General features: G+C 45.0%; 1 protein-coding gene across 5 annotated transcripts in view; it reads left to right on the top strand.

The window, feature by feature from the left end:
• Positions 1-17,872, top strand: part of DAGLB (diacylglycerol lipase beta) — a 30,761-nt gene that overhangs the window by 4,761 nt on the left and 8,128 nt on the right. For 4 of the 5 annotated variants that reach the window (XM_035130947.2, XM_035130946.2, XM_035130948.2 and 1 more), the window contains exons 3-12: positions 6,120-6,271; positions 8,452-8,626; positions 10,046-10,307; positions 11,236-11,361; positions 11,554-11,681; positions 13,804-13,930; positions 15,536-15,619; positions 17,156-17,233; positions 17,436-17,516; positions 17,660-17,787. In XM_035130947.2, the coding sequence (XP_034986838.1) occupies positions 6,120-6,271; positions 8,452-8,626; positions 10,046-10,307; positions 11,236-11,361; positions 11,554-11,681; positions 13,804-13,930; positions 15,536-15,619; positions 17,156-17,233; positions 17,436-17,516; positions 17,660-17,787 (1,341 nt within the window). Of the gene's footprint in view, positions 1-457; positions 595-6,119; positions 6,272-8,451; positions 8,627-10,045; positions 10,308-11,235; positions 11,362-11,553; positions 11,682-13,803; positions 13,931-15,535; positions 15,620-17,155; positions 17,234-17,435; positions 17,517-17,659; positions 17,788-17,872 lie in introns of all 5 variants that reach the window. The other variant, XM_035130951.2, reaches the window with a different exon arrangement.

Below are 17,872 nucleotides of genomic sequence, written 5' to 3'. Positions count from 1 at the left end.
TAAACTGGCATTACTGCCAACTAAGCATGTCCGTGTCAGAGCGGTAAATATTGGAGCCGGCCTCAACATGGGCAGCATATCTATATGCTAATTGTGAAAATGCTGCATAATCAATTGTGTTGCCACCATATTTTGAAAAATGCGTATGTTCCCCATGCTGATCTCCATCAGCAGTAGCATTTAGTATTCTCAAATCCCCCTGCCTTGTAAATGAAACTAAACAGGTACAGGTAAAGGTAAAAGGATCCCTGACCATTAGGCCCAGTCGTGACCGACTCTGGGGTTGCAGCGCTCATCTCGCGTTATTGTCTGAGGGAGTCGGCGTACAGCTTCCAGGTCATGTGGCCAGCATGACAAAGCCGCTTCTGGCGAACCAGAGCAGCACACGGAAACGCTGTTTACCTTCCTGCCTTACCTATTTATCTATTTGTACTTTGACGTGCTTTCGAACTGCTAGGTTGGCAGGAGCTGGGACCGAGCAGCGGGAGCTCAACCCGTCGTGGGGATTCGACCCACAGCGCCACCGGCGTCCCGAAACTAAACAGAGTCCTACATAATTAACATTGTGTACCTTTGGAAACCGTCCCAATGAATGCAAGTATCTGATTCCCATATCGGGTGGTAATGGACTTATAAACTTAAATCATTGCTCCTTTGCATGCATTGAAATCTCCTGCAGTAAGGAGTGCAGCAGGATATAAAGTTTTAAGGCAGGCATCCCCAAACTTGGCCCTCCAAATGGGACTACAATTCCCATCATCTCTGACCACTGGTCCTGCTAGCTAGGGATGATGGGAGTTGTAGTCCCAAAACATCTGGAGGGCCGAGTTTGGGGATGCCTGTTCTAAGGCCTTAATACAGTTGTCACAGATCGGATCCAGGCACTCTTTGAGGAAACTGATTTTTCTAGATGCATTTCAGTTGGGATTTAGGCCCGGTTTTGGCACAGAAACTGCTTGAGTTGCACTGTATGATGACCTTTGTCGGGAGAAAAACAAGAGAAATCTTACCCTGTTAATTCTCCTTGACCTCTCAAGTGACCTTCAATACCATCAACCATGGTATCCTTCTGGAGTAGCTATATGAGTTGGGGGTGAATAGCACTGCTTTGTGGTAGTTGCAATCCTACTTGGATGGTTGTTTCCAGAATATGATGCTTGGGGAGTGCTGTTCAGTCCCATGGAGCATTCAATGCAGGGTTCCTTGTGGTTCAGTCTTATCCCTCAAGCTGTTTCACATCTACATGAAACCGCTGAGCGCAGTCATCCGGAGTTTTGGACACAGCTCTACTTCTCCTTCACTTCTGCAAGTGTGACAATGGATGTACTGGACCAATGTCTCACCTCAGTAATGGATGAGTGGATGAGAGCCAATAAACTGAATTCAGTCCAGATAAGATTGAGGCACTGTTAGTGGGTGGTTCCGTAGACGGGATGGATGGGAGGTGGCCTGCTGATGATGGGGTTCCACTTCCTCTGAAGGAGCGTGTTCGCAGCTTGGGGGTTCTTCCGGATCCATTGCTGTCTCTTGAGGCTCAGGTGGCGTCAGTGGTGCAGAGTGTCTTCCATCAGCTTTGGCTGGTGGCCCAGCTTGTGCCCCTATCTGGACAGGGATAGGCTACCTTCTGTCATCTGTCAAGGTAAAGGGACCCCTGACCATTAGGTCCAGTTGTGACCGACTCTGGGGTTGCGGCACTCATCTCGCTTTATTGGCCAAGGCAGCTGGCGTACAGCTTCCGGGTTATGTGGCCAGCATGACTAAGCTGCTTCTGGTGAACCAGAGCAGCGCACGGAAACGCCATTTACCTTCCCGCTGGAGTGGTACCTATTTATCTACCTGCACTTTGACGTGCTTTCAAACTGCTAGGTTGGCAGGAGCTGGGACTGAGCAACTGCAGCTCACCCCATCGCAGGGATTCAAACTGCCGACCTTCTGATCGGCAAGTCCTAGGCTCTGTAGTTTAACCCACAGTGCCACCCACGTCCCCTAGGTTAGATTACCGCAGTGCATTTTACGTGATGGTTCGGAAACTTCAGCTGGTGTAGAATTCAGCAGCCAGGTTGTTCACCAGGGAAAGACTGTTGGGGATATAACAACCTGTGGATAAGATCTGTGATCTGCTCCAAGTGGAAGCAAGGATGCCTTCCCTTCTACACTCTGCTTACTGACTGCTTTACCTATGATCTGAGTCTGTCTTCAAAATGTTGAAGAGGCAACACCCTGTTCTAAATTCATTAAGCTTTCGTTTTCATGGTGCCCTGAAATTTACACTTTTTCAGTAGCTCCTGGTGGCTTTCTCTCCTTTTTGTTCTTGGGCTCTCTTGTTCACATAGCTGCCAAGTTTTCGCTTTTCTCGCGAGGAAGCCTATTCAGCATAAGGGAAAATCCCTGTAAAAAAGGGATAACTTGGCAGCTATGCTTGTTCATCATTGGATGAGAGAGGTTAATAAGTAGAATATTTATAAGCTGGGCTTCTCTCCTGACATTTTGGGCATTTATGGGCTAAAGAAGGCCAACGTTGTTATTCAAAGAACAGTAGACTTAGATCAACAGCATCTGATAACTGCAGCTAACAAATAATTGTTCTCCACTTCTTAATAACTCATTAAACTGTAGAATCATGGCAGCTTTATACTTTGTGCATTAACTGTCTCAAAGTATAGGAGAGCATTTAACTTTCCTCATTGTAATTTGCTGCCTTTGGCACTGTTAGAAAGACAATTCAGCAAAAAACCCAGGAAATGAACGACTGTGCTTGTGTGGAGCTGGAGCAACAAAATCTGTTGAACATGCTCTCCTGCACTGTGATTTATTGGGTGAGTGTAGTGAGAAATTGATTCTCCTTCTACTAAGAGCTCTTGCAGGAAGATCCATAAAGATTCAGTATTGTTTTACTTAAGTAATGTATCCTATGTTACTGAAAGTGCTGCCGATTTTTTTCCTGGCTTCAGAGCAGATCAGGAGAAATTTTCTGCTGGCTTCTTGAGATGAAAAAAAGAGTACGGTATTATTTCTTCCAGGTATTCTATAGCAGATACTGTATGTCCAACAGGTAGATCACTGGATGTCTGTGGTAGATCACTGGTAGTTCATTGGCTCCCCCCCCAAAGAAGCTCAACAACTTTGACATGAACCCCACAAAAGGGGGTAGATCACTGCCAGTTTTTAACACTGTGAGTAGATTGCAGTCTCTTGGGACTTGGCCACCCCTGTTTTATAGGAAGCACCTCATAAATGGAAAGCAATTAATAAAAAAGGAAGAAAGAATACCCATTGATAGTTTCCCCCCACCATGAATTGGTCCAATCTCCATTTGAAGCCATGTAAATTAGCGGCCACAGACTCCTCTTTGTGGCAGCGAATTCCGAATTCTGTAAGTTAGCTATGTGTGTTCCTCAGATCCCTGTTGGACCACAACTGCATTTAGTGGCAGGCAGCTCTAGCGCAACCTGAGCCTTTTGAGGGCTGTAGCCATGTTGAGAGCAAAGCAGTGAATTTCTCTGTAGCTGTCAGCAGTTGAAAGCAGGTTACTAGATCAGCAGTGGGATGTAGGTGGACCTATATTCAGGCACTTCTGAGCTCATTTCCATAATTCTTCCGAGGCAAGTCACACAGCAGCAGTCAGTGAAGTGAGGACACTCTCACCTGATCATCCATAGCCGGTGTTGCAGCTGGTTCCTGGAAAATGGGGGTGCCTGGGTGGGTTGAAGTTTGTGTGAGCATCAGCTTGCTGCTCCCCTTCTCCCTCTCAGTAACTAGCAGCAATGTGGGCGATAGGGAGGTCAGGTGAGCTCTGCTACCCCACTGACAGCTTGCTGAAGGAGGTACAGCCAATGATCAACTTTTCCCATCAACTTCAAGCTTGAGGGCAAAAGCTGCTTACATTTTAGCTAACGAACTCTCAAGAATCTAGGCTCAATCCTAATTCTTCTTATCTAGAAGTAAGCTCCATTGAATTCAGTTGGATTTCCATCTGAGCAGGAATGGTTAAGGCTTGCACTGTGGAACTATTGCATATTTTGGGTTGAATGCACCGTTCTGTTTTTACAGCATGCCCAACCTGGAAAAGCAAGTGCCGTAGTGCAGTTTTCAGTTTCCTTCAGAGGTTGGTGATGTGAAGCAAAGGGCATTTGGAAAATTGAATTTATGAGTGATTTTATATCTAGGGTTTTAACGAGAGGGAAGCTTTCCTTGAGAATGCTTGTCACTGGAAAAGAATATTTTTAGAAGATAGATAGAAAGATGACTATTTTACCAAATGCACACTGCTTGCTTTTGTGTTCAGTTTATCCCACGGAAATAAGGTTGTGCACGGCAGATCTTATTTGTGTGACAATCTCTGGTATACAAAAATGCTGTCGCTCAAGCAGAGTTAAGTGGTTGTGTAATGTTAATTGCTTGTTCCAGCACAACAGAAGGTTTCGGCTTTCCTATCCCTGAATGAGGTTACTTAATTGATTTGAATTGCTATGGTTGTTTTGAACAATAGACATTACGGTTTAATGCAGGCATCCCCAAACTTCGGCCCTCCAGATGCTTTGAACTACAATTCCCATCTTCCCCGACCACTGGTCCTGTTAGCTAGGAATCATGGGAGTTGTAGGCCAAAACATCTGGAGGGCCGCAGTTTGGGGATGCCTGGTCTAATGCCTTATTTCCCCCCTGCTGGGTTGTACTGGGAGATGCAGCAACCTATCAGATTAGACTACCAGTAATTGTAGTAAATTTCTTTTTCTCTGTACCCTTGCAAATTAGTTTAGTGAAAATGCAACTCTTGGATGAAACGAAGTTGCAGTCCAACAGGGGCGGGTAATGTTTTCAGTCCAGGGGCCACATTCCATCATGGGAAGCCTTTTGGGGGCCACTTGCAAGTGGTTGGTGGAGCCTGACGCAAAAGTGGGTAGAGCAATTATTAATATGCTTACATGCTACTTTTCTACCTGAAAAGGACTCAAGGTGGCTTACAGCTAAAATAGGAACAGCAAAAAATATGGGGGAGGGGGGACTCAGTCATTAAAAACAATTAACCTTCAGTGGAATTAAAATTTATATATATAAAAGAGCTATCAAAACGTACAGGCCATTACAATAAAAACAGACAGCACCAGCCCTTTCTGTACAGTAAGTTCCCAAAAGAAAGTATTCACCCAGAGCTTGAGACTCTTACTCTCAAGGCTATGAGTTCGAGTCCCACACTGGACAGAATATTCCTGCATTGCAGGGGGTTGGACCAGATGACCCTCGTGGACCTTCCAACTCTGCAATTCTATGAACCTGCCAGTGGAAGGACAACAAGAAGGGGGGCGGTCTAATTTCTCTAGGAAGGGAATTCCAAAGTTTGGGAGCAGCCACCGGGAAGGCCCTTCCCTACATTCCTGCCAAGCGTGCCTGTGAGGATGGAGGGATCGAGAGAAGGCCATTGCCTCAAAGCCCAGGCAGGTTCATATGAGGGAATATGGTCTTTCAGATAGCCTGGACCTAAACTACATAGGGATTTATAGGTGATAACCATCACTTCGAATTGTTCCTGGAAACAGACTGCTAACCTGTGGAGCTGTTGCAGCAAGCCATAGCCAGCCCCCGGTCAACCATTTGGCTGCAGCTCTTTGAGCCACTTGAAGTTTATGAGCACTTTTCAAATGCAGCCCCCACATAGAGCATGTTTCAGTAATCCAAATGGTGTGTAACTAAGGTGTGTGTCTCCGTTGCCAAATCAGGCATCTCAAGGAACAGGCTCCTTTATGGAATAGGCTGCATTCCAGGCATGCGGAAGCCAGAGGTTTTCCTGCGTAAACACACACATGTACTTTTCCATCTGCCAGCCAGCCGGCAGGAGGCATTATCAAAGTTCAAGGACACTTTCCAACAAGGAAAAGCCCCGATGTGGGTGCAGAGTAGTGCCAGTGAAAGGAATTGTCTGGGGAGGGGTGTACCCTAGGGAAAAGTCCGAAGGGCCAAATGGAAAGGCCTGGAGGGCCACATTTGCCCCCATGCCTGAGGTTCCCCACCCCATATATTTCTTCTAAGTGCATTAATATAGGATTTCACTGAGGATCTGCATCGTGGCCCAGGCTTCCTTCCTAGCTGACGTCTTGTGCCTTTTTTTCCTTTTCTCGCAGGTGGATTGGAATTCTGGTTTTGTACTCCATCCACAAAGGGCAGTTTAACTGTGCTGGTGGAGCATTGCTGCACAGTTACCTCCTGGTCCTCCTCATTCTCCTGGCAGCCATAATATGTGTTTTGTGTTCTATTTTGTATGTCAGCATGCAAGGTGAGTGGCATTCAGCGTTGCATTACAATTGTTTAGGCTTCTGTATGAAAAGCAAAGTGATGCCCGTCCAAACTGCTCTCAAACTGCCAATAAAGAGGCTTGGCATCCAGCATTAATGCAGCAAAGGTGGCTGGGGAGGCGCGGCCAGATGGGCAGGGTATAAATAGTATGATGTTGTTGTTGCTGTTGTTGTTGTCCTGAACGCCTTGCTGCTCCAGAGAAGCGGACACGGAGCAATGGATTTCAAACTACAAGAAAGAAGATTCCACCTAAACATTAGGAAGAACTTCCTGACAGTAAGAGCTGTTCGGCAGTGGAATTTGCTCCCAAGGAGTGTGGTGGAGTCTCCTTCTTTGGAGGTCTTTAAGCAGAGGAATGCAAAGAATGCTTTGATGGTGTTTCCTGCTTGGCAGGGGGTTGGACTGGATGGCCCTTGTGGTCTCTTCCAACTCTATGTTTTGGCCTACAACTCCCATGATCCCTAGCTAACAGGACCAGTGGTCAGGGATGATGGGAATTGTAGTCCAAAAGGGCTGAAGTTTGGGGATGCCTGTAATAACCTTTGAAGTTCGTGTCAATTATTTTTTTATTGGTAATAAAAGGTCATAAGATATTACTATTTATTAAATGTGTGCTATTCAAAACATATTATGTATACATGTGTGTATGTCCCATTAGAGGTGGTGTGTGTGTGTGTGTGTGTGTGTGTGTGTGTGTGTGTGTATCTCATATACACAAATGTGTGTGGATACAACACACGCACAAACGTGTGTGTTGTATCCATTTGTGCAGCCGAATTTTGCCCTCCTCACTTCTCCCCCTACAGCCCTCCATACATCCTCAGAATCTGCTCTAGAGGGCTGAGGGTTCATGGGGGAGAGGACAGAACAGTCCCATTGGACACAGTCCATGTAAAATCTATAATAGTGTGTGTTCTGTATTGTAATCATTTCCACCAGGAATAATTTTCTTATCGACAGGCAATATAGGTATTTATTAAATTAATTAATTATTGCATATCGACTCTGTTATAGTGTTTCCCATCCCAAAGGGTCAGGTTCAGTACTGTATGTTGTTAATCAGCCGATCAACGGCTTGTTGCCACAATGACTTTGTTCCACCACAATTTTTGGAGGTTGCTGGGAATCACGAGTGCGGAGAGCGCTGTTGTGCTTCGGTCCTGCTTGTGGGTTTTCCAGAGGCATCTCCCTCGGGAGGGGGCAGACTCTCTTTTCTTTGGAGGTTTTCAAGCAGAGTTCGGATGGCCACCTGTCATGGATGGATTAGCTGAGATTCCTTGCCTTGCAGGGGGTTGGACTAGATGAACCTTGGGGGTCCCTTCCAACTCCACAGTTGGCCACTGTGAAAACGGGATGCTGGACTAAACGGCTTGGTCCATGGCTTCTTATGTTCATGCGTTGCCTTCTGTGATTGGACACATCTTTGTATCTTGCCTTGCAGGATTTAGACGAAGCCCTAAATCTAGAATAATGTTGTGTTTAGTTTGTTAACTAGGACAGTGGACACCTAGGTTCTGCCTCGGTGAGGCGAGAGCAGCTGCAGCCCATCCTTGTTAACACTAAACCTTGGTTTGGCATTATGTGTGGGCACAGCCTTTGTGTCTTGGGTGATACAAACTGAATGGGCTTGCTTTCTTGGAATTTGTACAGACCTACAGTAGTTCAACACTTTATGCATTGTGAACACTGGTACTATAAGTAATACCTTCTAACTGGAGAGAGATCGAGATCCTTAGTTTCGTTTCATGCACATTCTTCTCTCTCTCTCTCTCTCTCAGATGAATATTCAAAGGCTGCTGCGAGGCTTAGCCTGCAGCCCTATATCCACTTAACCTGAAAGCAAGCCCCCATTGAATTCTGTGGAGGCTATGTCTGAGTAGACATATTTAGTTCCACTATTCTGCTGTGAAGTGTTTATTAGGGCTAGCTTATGCTATCTGTTTGACATGTCCATATGTGAAAATCTTCCCTTTATCCGTATTAACACATTGCTTTATTACTTGTGACGTAGTCATTATCTGCAAAGTTAGTCTTCCTGTCCGTCCGTCCCCTTTTCAGAAGCATGGACAGTATGAACATTTAGGCCACAATTATGCTTGCAATGTCCCTTTTGAAACCAGAGAATTATTTTATGCTACTTACTTCAACTGTACCTTTCAGGAACCATTTCCAACCCTGGGCCAAGAAAATCTCTTCCTAAATTGCTGTATCTGCGCTTGGCCCTCTTCTTGCCAGAGCTGGTCTGGGCTGTTGTCGGAGCAATATGGGTGTCGGGCCGCAGAGTGAATTGTGAAGGGGCTATGATAAGTGCCATATTTGGAACAGTCATTGCCAGGTAAGGATGTTCAGCTGCCGCTGCCAAGGAGCGTCTGGGTTGGGTGTTAGCATACCTAAGCATCCTTGCCCAATCTGGTGGCTTCCACATATTGTTGGGCTCCCAACTCTCATGCACTCCAGCCAGTCAGGGATAATGAGAGTTATATTATCGTTTATATTTATTAGACGCTTTCCTCACTAAAGTGACCCAAGACAACGTATACAGTATAAGGTTGCAGGGAACCAGGCAGAGGGCCATCTCGGTAGTGGTGCCCGCCCTGTGGAACGTTCTTCCGTCAGATGTCAAAGAAATAAACAACTATCTGACCTCTATTGTTTTATCATGTTTTTAATATTCTTTTGGGAGCGCCCAGAGTGGCTGGGGAAACCCAGCCAGATGGATGTGGTATAAATATGTTGTTGTTGTTGTTGTTGTTGTTGTTGTTGTTGTTGTTGTTGTTGTTGTTGTTAACAACAACAACACTAAAACCAATAACAACAAACGATAGCTACAAAAACCTTTAAAAATGTATCTCTACAAATAGCAGACTGGTCTTACAGATCCTGCCCCACTAAAAGAGGCCGCAAATACAGTGGTACCTCGGTTTATGAACTTAATCCGTTCCAGAAGTCTGTTCTTAAACCGAAACCATTATTAAACCCTTTCCCTAATGAAGCCTCCCGCTGCCAGTGCCCTTCCACTGTTCGGATTCTGTTCTTAGACTGAGGTAAAGTTCTCAAACCAAGACACTTTCTGGTTTTGCGGAGTTTGTAAACCAAATCGTTCGCAAACCAGACTGTTCTTAAACCGAGCTACCACTGTACTTGAAAGTACTTAAGGACTAAAAGCCTGGGGAAGAAGAAAGTTTTTGCTGGACACCTGAAAATAAAGATGGTGCCTGGCAAGCCTCCCTAGAGAGAGCATACCCCAAGCGGAAGAGCCACCACTGAAAAAACCAACCGTTCTTGTGTTGCCACATTCTTGTGGATGAGGCACACAGAGAAGAGCCCCAGATTACAATCACAGGGTCTGGGTTAGTTCATTGGGGAGAGGTGGCCCTTATAGTTCAACAACATCTGGAGAACCCCAGAATAGGAAAAGCTGATGTAATTGGATATTTCTGTTCAATTACATACAGTTCTTGGATGTGGATTAACTTGAGGCCTCTTCCATTGCCATTGGTCTGGGCAAAACTTGAGGTGGTTGCAGGCAGGAGTTCCCCAGGGCTCGTTTCTCAAAACGTATCTCCTGCAGATGCTTCTATCCACCACTAACCTCTGCCAGTACAAACATTGGGGTGGGGTTTCCCCCCCCCCCCTGCTTGTTGGAACTTGGAATTTCTTGACGCAGGTTCCTAGAACATGTGAACTGAGCTGGCGTGTCGTGAACAGTCCTCGTCAACCAGAGTTCATGCAATTCTTCCATTCTGCCTGGCAGCTGGATTATCATTGTTTTTACCGTGGCGGCCATCGTCATCGTTTTTGATCCGCTTGGCGGAAGGAAGACGGTGTACCTTCCCGATTGCGCCAGTCGCGACCTGGAGAGCAGCCAGTCAGGCCAGCTGTTTTACAATGTTAAGAAGTCTGCGACTCGCGTCTGGGAGAAAAGAATCCGATTGATGTGCTGTTGCATCGTACAAGACGACGACCACCGAGTCGCTTTTACAACCATTGCTGAGCTTTTCCGCACCTACTTCTCGGTAAGAAGGAAATGCTTGCTTTCCCCCATTATTGTTTTTTTCAGAGAAAAGGGGCCGAAGGTGGGCTTAGGGGTGATGGACAAAGGGGTCATCTCTGATGATAGGCCAAGCCACATGAGCAGCACTAATAATATCTGGGGAAGAGGGCAAAGAGTTTGCTCTTTGTTCATAATGGTGATGCGTCTCTTATATATGTGTTTGTAAAAATAATTCGCTGTGTGTGACATCAAGCATGTTGAAAAGGGACCAATCACACGTCTTTCTTTTGCTCCTCAGTACCTTTTGCATGTGATACTGAGGTGGCGCTGTGGTTAAACCACTGAGCCTAGGGCTTGCTGATCAGAAGGTCAGTGGTTCGAATCCCTGTGACGGGGTGAGCTCCCGTTGCTTGATCCCAGCTCCTGCCAACCTTGCAGTTTGAAAGCACGTCAAAATGCAAGTAGATAAATAGGAACCGCTACAGCGGGAAGGTAAACGGCATTTCCATGTGCTGCTCTGGTTTGCCAGAAGCGGCTTTGTCATGCTGGCCACATGACCTGGAAGCTATACGCCGACTCCCTCGGCCAATAATGTGAGATGAGCGTGCAGCCCCAGAGTCGGTCACGACTGGACCTAATGGTCAGGGGTCCCTTTACCTTTACCTTTTGCATGTGATACTGAGGTGCTCTGTACAGGCGACTCCTAATTTCTGTGGGTGTTACATTCCAAGGGACCACATGTTTAAGTGAAATCAGATATATTTGAAACGCCATTGGAAAAGCCTGAAAACACCCCATTCCACTGCTTTTCGTGAGGTTCTTGGGTCACTTTTGGGCTCGGCGCGATGTGCGCATGCGTGATTCTGCGCATATTGCATGTGCCAAATACAGCCGCTGCCTGTAAATGTTTTTGTTTTCTTCTGAACGTATCTGTCACTTTCTCTCTGCAGGACACCGACTTGGTGCCAAGCGACGTTGCAGCGGGGCTGACTCTGCTCCACCAAGAGCAAGATAAAGTGGAAAATTGTCCCAAGGAGCCTGAAGAAATTATTACTCAGTCACCATTAACTCCTCCGGTAAGACTGCTGGATGTTTTGAACTCGTCGTCCGGGTTCAGGTGCTGCATATATGCGCGGCTCTTCTGTGGGAGGGTAACTCACCTCTGAGGGCCCTGTCTGGTGGGGTACCTCTTAAAATTTCCCACAATTGCACATAACCATACCCGTGTTCATCACCATAGTCACCGTCACTCTCTCTCCCTTCCCCAGGCTGACGATTTGGATGCAGAGTTAGAAAATGCCGCTCACTATATGAAGTTTGCCGTGGCTACTTATGGCTGGGCCTACTACATCATGGCAAACCCTTTTACAGGCCTCTGTAAGCTTAAAGGAGACTGGTAGGTTGATGCGCTGTCTAAAAACAGGTTGGCAAATTTAATTCTTTAATATGGCATGTTAAACGTGAGTATTAAATGTGGTGGCTCATCGTGTAAGAAAGTTGCTGCTTGCCGTGTAGCATTTGAGAAGGCTCTACTCTGGAGGTTAACTTGTTAACATGTCAAAATATGATGGTTGTTTTTCAAAGAATTGCTAGCTTTTTATATAGGCTCCAAAAGCTTGGAAACAGAGAATGGGTGATATATACTGAGCTGTATAACTGGGTTGTTTAAAAAATAGAATTACCGTGTTTTTCCGTCTATAAGATGCCCCCTAATTTTTGACATTATTTTTTAGGGGAAAAAACCCTAGTCTAATACATGGAAAAATATGGTAATCTTCATAATGTAGGGGCAGGGAACCTGATGCTCAGGGGCCAAATGCGGCCCTTAGGCCTCTCTGCTTGGCCCTTACGTCTTTCCCCAGGCTGCAACCCTCACTTGCTCTCCTTAGCATCTCAGATGTTTTTAACCGGTGGGGAATGTGTGCTTAAACTCCAACAATGCCTCTTGCTTGCCTGGATGGGGGACTGAGTCACAGGAGTGGACATAAGAAAAGCCCCGGTAGATCAGATGAATATCCCATCTAGTCCTAGATAGAATCAGAGAGTTGGAAGGGACCCTGAGGATCATCTAGTCCAACCCCCTGCAGTGCAGGAACATGCAGCTGTTCCTTACAGGGATCGAACCTGCAACCTTTGCGTTATCAGTACCACTCTCTAACCAATGGAGCTACCCCAGCATTTTGTTCCCACGTTGGCCACAAGTTGGACGTGCGTGCAACAGCACTCTTCGCACCTGTGATTCCCAGAAACTGGTATTCAGAGACATGTTGCCCCTGGTTGCGGAGTTTTTCTGCCTTCCTTTTTATCCTCCCTGCCCTCTGTTATCCTTGCACCACCCCTGTGAGGTGGGTCGGTTTGAGAGAGTGAGCGACTGGCGCAAGGTCACCTAGCTGGCTTTGTGCCTGAGTGGGGGATTTGTTTTTTTGTTTGTTGGTTTGTTTTGACTTTTTTTTGCCTTTATTGATTTTCATATATTACAATAATAAAACATTTTTTTATAATACAATCATAATCTTCAATAGTTTATATTACCTTTTTTATCCTATATACAAAACATAATTCACACCACAAAGTCCACTAAGAAGAGAAAGAAAAAGAAGAAAAAAAGAAAAACCAGTTTCTCCAAATCTTACATAAATCATCAAATTAGACTTCCCATCAATCCCCATTGTATATTCTTGCATTACAAATGAATGTACTCTTATTTGCTATGCATATCTTTATCTATTTTCTATTACATTCTTATAACAACATGTACCCGCACAATTGAGTGGGGGATTTGAACCCTGTTCTCCCAGTCCTTCTGGGTTGCTCCAACCTGGGCTTGCCAGCGTGGCACCCTCATGAGATTCAAAATCCCATAACCCCCAGCCAGCTTGTCCAATGGCCTTATATGATGGGGAGTTGTAATCCAGCAACATCTGGAGGGATTTAGGTTCCTCATTCTGCATTAGGGATGAGAACCCAGAGATGGATTGATAGGTGAGGACCGTCCCTCTTACAACTGGGTCGGGGTGGGTGGGTGGGAATGATATTTTAACTTGATTTCCTATGCTTCTGTTATGCAATTTAAGAATTTGTAATGCAACCTATGCATGTTTTACTCGATAGCAAGCCCCACTGAGTTCAGTAGCTCTTACTCCCCATTTCCCTTTATGACTCGCAACACAAGGAGATCCAGTGTGGTGTAGTGGTTAGGAGTGCCAGACTCGGACCAGGGTTCGAATCCTCACTCAGCCATGAAGCCCACTGGGTGACCTTGGGCCAGTCACTGTCTCTCAGCCAAACCTACCTCGCAGGGTTGTTGTGAGGTTGGGAATAAATGAGGAGATGTATGCATGCCACCTTGAGCTCCTTGGAGGAAATAGTGGGATATAAATTCATAAACAAAACTGACGTGCTAGCAAATTTCATACACTGCGTGCTTGTGAGAGGCTTCTGTTACTTGGGAAGTGTTGGGAAGCCGATTTGAATTTTGCGTGTCTCATTTCTTCTTCTTCTGTCTTCAATCTATGAAGTTGTAGAAGCAGCCCAACGGAGACTGATATAATCGGCAGAGATCGTTTTAACATGAATTTTGGAGCGATCTTAAAAATCACAGGACTTCAGTACAGAGATTTCATTCACATCAGCTTCCACAATAAAGTAAGCCGTTGGAACAAAAATAAACCAAGTTGGTTCTTAGTAATTTCTTGATTTTTTAAAAAGTCTGGAAATGACAAGGGGCTTTCCACTCAGGCCGTTGATGTCAGTGGTTAGACCCAACCAGGATGGCTGAAAGATAGTTTGAAACAGAAAACAGCCTTTAATAGACAGCAAGCCTATTCGACAAGGTTGGTGCAGTTGCGACAGGAACGCTCTCTGCTTTATCATGGTGACGAACAGACAGAGTTCTTTCAAAACACAAAGGGTGGCATCCAATGCACTTTTCCACTAGCACAAGGATTTCCACTTGTGCAACAGAACTCTCTTCCCACCTCCCCACCTATACCCTGTGCCTTCCCCAAAACTTCTCTGGAGCGTTGAGAGAACCCCCAGAAAATATTTAGGGGGCACTTGGGGGCAGAGGATGGGGAGGGCAAGTTCCGTTGCGCAGCCCAAAGTCCTTGCGCTGACGGGATGAGTTTGTTGAATGAGCGATAGGTTTAAGAGGTACCATTGTACATAAAAACAGTGCTTTTTTCTGGGGGTACGCAGGGGTACGCATACCCCTAAACATTTCGTGAATCTTTGTACTTTTGTCCATTTACTGTACAGCCGTACCTTGGTTTTCAAACAGCTTAGTTCTCGGAACGTTTTGGCTCCCGAACGCCGCAAACCCGGAAGTGAGTGTTCCGGTTTGCATACTATTTTTGGAAGCCGAATGTCCGACGGGGCTTCCAATTGGCTGCAGAGCTTCCAGCAGTCAATCAGAAGCTGCACTTTGGTTTTTGAACGTTTTGGAAGTCAAATGGACTTCCGGAACGGATTCTGTTCGACTTCCAAGGTACGACGTATTTGAACGATAAAATGGTGGTTTTCTTGAGTAAAAATGAGAGTACCTTTAAACATTTTTTAAAGAAAAAAAGCACTGCATAAAAATATGTTTGGCCTGTGGGACCCACTACCACATGACAGTTCAATGGCCATTGCCATAACAGACTTTTTTAAAAGGATACCTAACTCTGAGAGCCAGTTTGGTGTAGTGGTTAAGAGCGGTAGACTCGTAATCTGGGGAACCGGGTTCGAGTCTCCGCTCCTCCACATGCAGCTGCTGGGTGACCTTGGGCTAGTCACACTTCTTTGAAGTCTCTCAGCCCCACTCACCTCACAGAGTGTTTGTTGTGGGGGAGGAAGGGAAAGGAGAATGTTAGCTGCTTTGAGACTCCTTCAGGTGGTGATATCAAATCCAAACTCTTCTTCTTCTGTAGAGGCTGGATCCACCAGCAGTTACCAGGAGGAGCCAATGAAGCAGGAATTGCATAGAAACCATCTCTCAAGGATGCTGTAGCTGCATCCTGCTTTGAGCAAGCAGGGGGTCAGACTGGTGTGACTGGTTTCCATGCAATTCCCACCTCGTTGGCTCCTCATCCTGCAGGCAGTCCTCATCACCTATCAGTCAGAGAGATCCTCACAAAGGGACTCACCTCTCCCTGCTTGACAAGCCTTCCGGAGAAATCTGGATGACGCAGTGGCTGAGCTAAGCGGAACCACTGGCATGACCCAGTGTGGAAGATCTCATGCTCCCATGCCCGCCCTTGTGTTTTTTAGATTTATGAGATCCCATTCTACATTGCACTGGATCACAAAAAAGAGGCCATCGTCGTCGCTGTGAGAGGAACCCTGTCATTTGAGGTAATACCTATTTCATACAATTCAAAAATTGGGAGCACGGCTTACATTACTTTTTGCTTTCTATGCCTTGGCATGGATAATTGCTGGCGAGTTGTTACAGAAATATTAGTTCTGACATGTTGGGTCATCAAACATCATTTGGGGATTCTAGCTGGGACTTTTAACATCTAGGGCAGAGGTGAGCAATGTGGTACCCTCCTGGTGTTAACTGGATTTCAGCCTCCCATCAGTCCCAGGCAGGAATTATGACAGTTGTCATCCAGCAACATCTGGAGGGACAAAGTCGGCCGCTGCTGCTCTAGTATGAATGGGAAGCTTATACAGGAATAACTTGTCTGTACATCATCTAAATGTGTGGCACATCCCTGTATATTGCACTTTTATTTTTATCTCCACCGGTTGCATTTTCAGTGGATTTCAAAATAGTTTGGACCCCTTTGTGTACACGATGAACCGGCAGCATGTATGCAAAACCCTGTAGTGCCAGATGTAGTACTTGGCATGAGGATCCTCTTCTTATTTATTTACTTATTTATTCATTTAAAAAACAAATTTTTAAAATTTAATATCTTAAGAAATACTAAGCAACAAATCAAATGTATCAGTTATATGCAGCAATACCACAATGTCTTTCCACTTCATATATCTCAGAAGTCTAATCTCATTTACTTCTTTTGCTGAGAAATGCATTCCATAAAATAATAATAAAAAAATATCACAGACTGATTTTAGCTATGATACCTTATTTGGGCTATCTCTCTCCTTTGCTTGCTATATTATTATAAACAGTGCCCTTCATAGCCTATATAATCAGCCAAGTATTTTTTAATTTTTTAAAAATTGAGGTATATTGCAAATACATACAAATCAAAACTTTGAAACGTGAAAAGAAGAAAAAAGATTTTAAAAGAACAAAAGAAAAGAAAAGAAAGAAAGAAAGAAGAAAAGCAGAAATCTAAATAAATTACATAAACTAATACAATTAAATCTTAATGAAGATAAAAAAATCATAGATGGAACAGCATTAATTCATTCATTATTAAACTAAGACTTTGCAAACCAAATGCATACACTTTAAACAGTTACACACCATGTTTTCCTAAGAAGCTAACACTTATTTAATTTTTCATATTCTTTTTGGACTGCCAAGCCAAGCCAAGCATATTTGATTCCTCCCCTTTCTCGGTCAGTTTCTGTGAAGCTGAAATGAGTGATAATCAGCGGTGGCCAACGTGGTGCCATGCAGACGCCGTTGGACTACAATTCCCATCAGCTCCAACCAAGCACGGTCAATAGTCAGGGATGATGGGAATTGTAGTCCACAGCATCTGGAGCTCACAATGCTGGCAGCCCATGCTCTAGATGTTAACATGCCTTCCAGAATATCTTGAGTATAAAATCGTCTGCCATCTGATATCCAGTGGTGTCAACTCTGCAAGAAGGTATCCCTGATCCTGGCAGTGGGTGGTGTTCTTTGTGTATGTTTGGCAGGCAGTCAAAATGCTCAAAACTACATTTCCTTTATTTTGCATGCAGGACGTCCTCACGGATCTCTCGGCAGACTGTGAACACTTGACATTGGAAGACGTTCTGGAAAACGGTTTTGTGCATAAGGTCAGCAGGTAGTTCTGTGAGAGCTTTGCAAAGCCTGGAGATCGAAAACTGTTTGTTTCTGTGTGTACAGTGAGACGCTGTGCAGACTCCAGGGGATCCAGATAAAGGGTCTCATGCTCTACTGACTGAGCTATGGATTTTAGCACATATTGCAAACACAAACGAGCTTTCAAATTGAGACACCGGTTTTTTTGTCTCCTAGGGGATAACCCAGGCTGCCAACTATATTTACAGAAGGCTAATAAATGACGGGATTCTGAACCAAGCCTTCACAATTGCTCCTGTAAGTTGTCGCTTCCAAACTCTGGGCGTGCATCGCCCTTGCCTCCCACCTACTCGCTAACATGTTCTGTTGCAAGCGTTTAGCTGAGCTGCTCATTTCATCAATATTTCTGTTTGTGTTTTTTCTGTGTTTTTTATCTCTAGGAATATAAACTAGTTGTCATTGGCCATAGCTTAGGAGGGGGAACGGCCTCCATTTTGGCGATCATGCTCAAAAACACATTCCCCAATTTGCGATGTTACGCCTTTTCTCCACCAGGTGGTTTATTAAGGTAAATTATATTAATTTTCTATCTCCATTTCAGGACAGAAATTCGTTGGCAAATAGAGCAGGGAGCCCAACCTACCTTAGCACAG

The sequence above is a fragment of the Zootoca vivipara genome, chromosome 14 (genome assembly GCF_963506605.1).
Source record: "Zootoca vivipara chromosome 14, rZooViv1.1, whole genome shotgun sequence".
Lineage (NCBI taxonomy): Eukaryota > Metazoa > Chordata > Lepidosauria > Squamata > Lacertidae > Zootoca > Zootoca vivipara.
The sequence above is the reverse complement of the archived record's forward strand: the minus strand, read 5'-3'. Positions and strand labels throughout refer to the sequence as shown.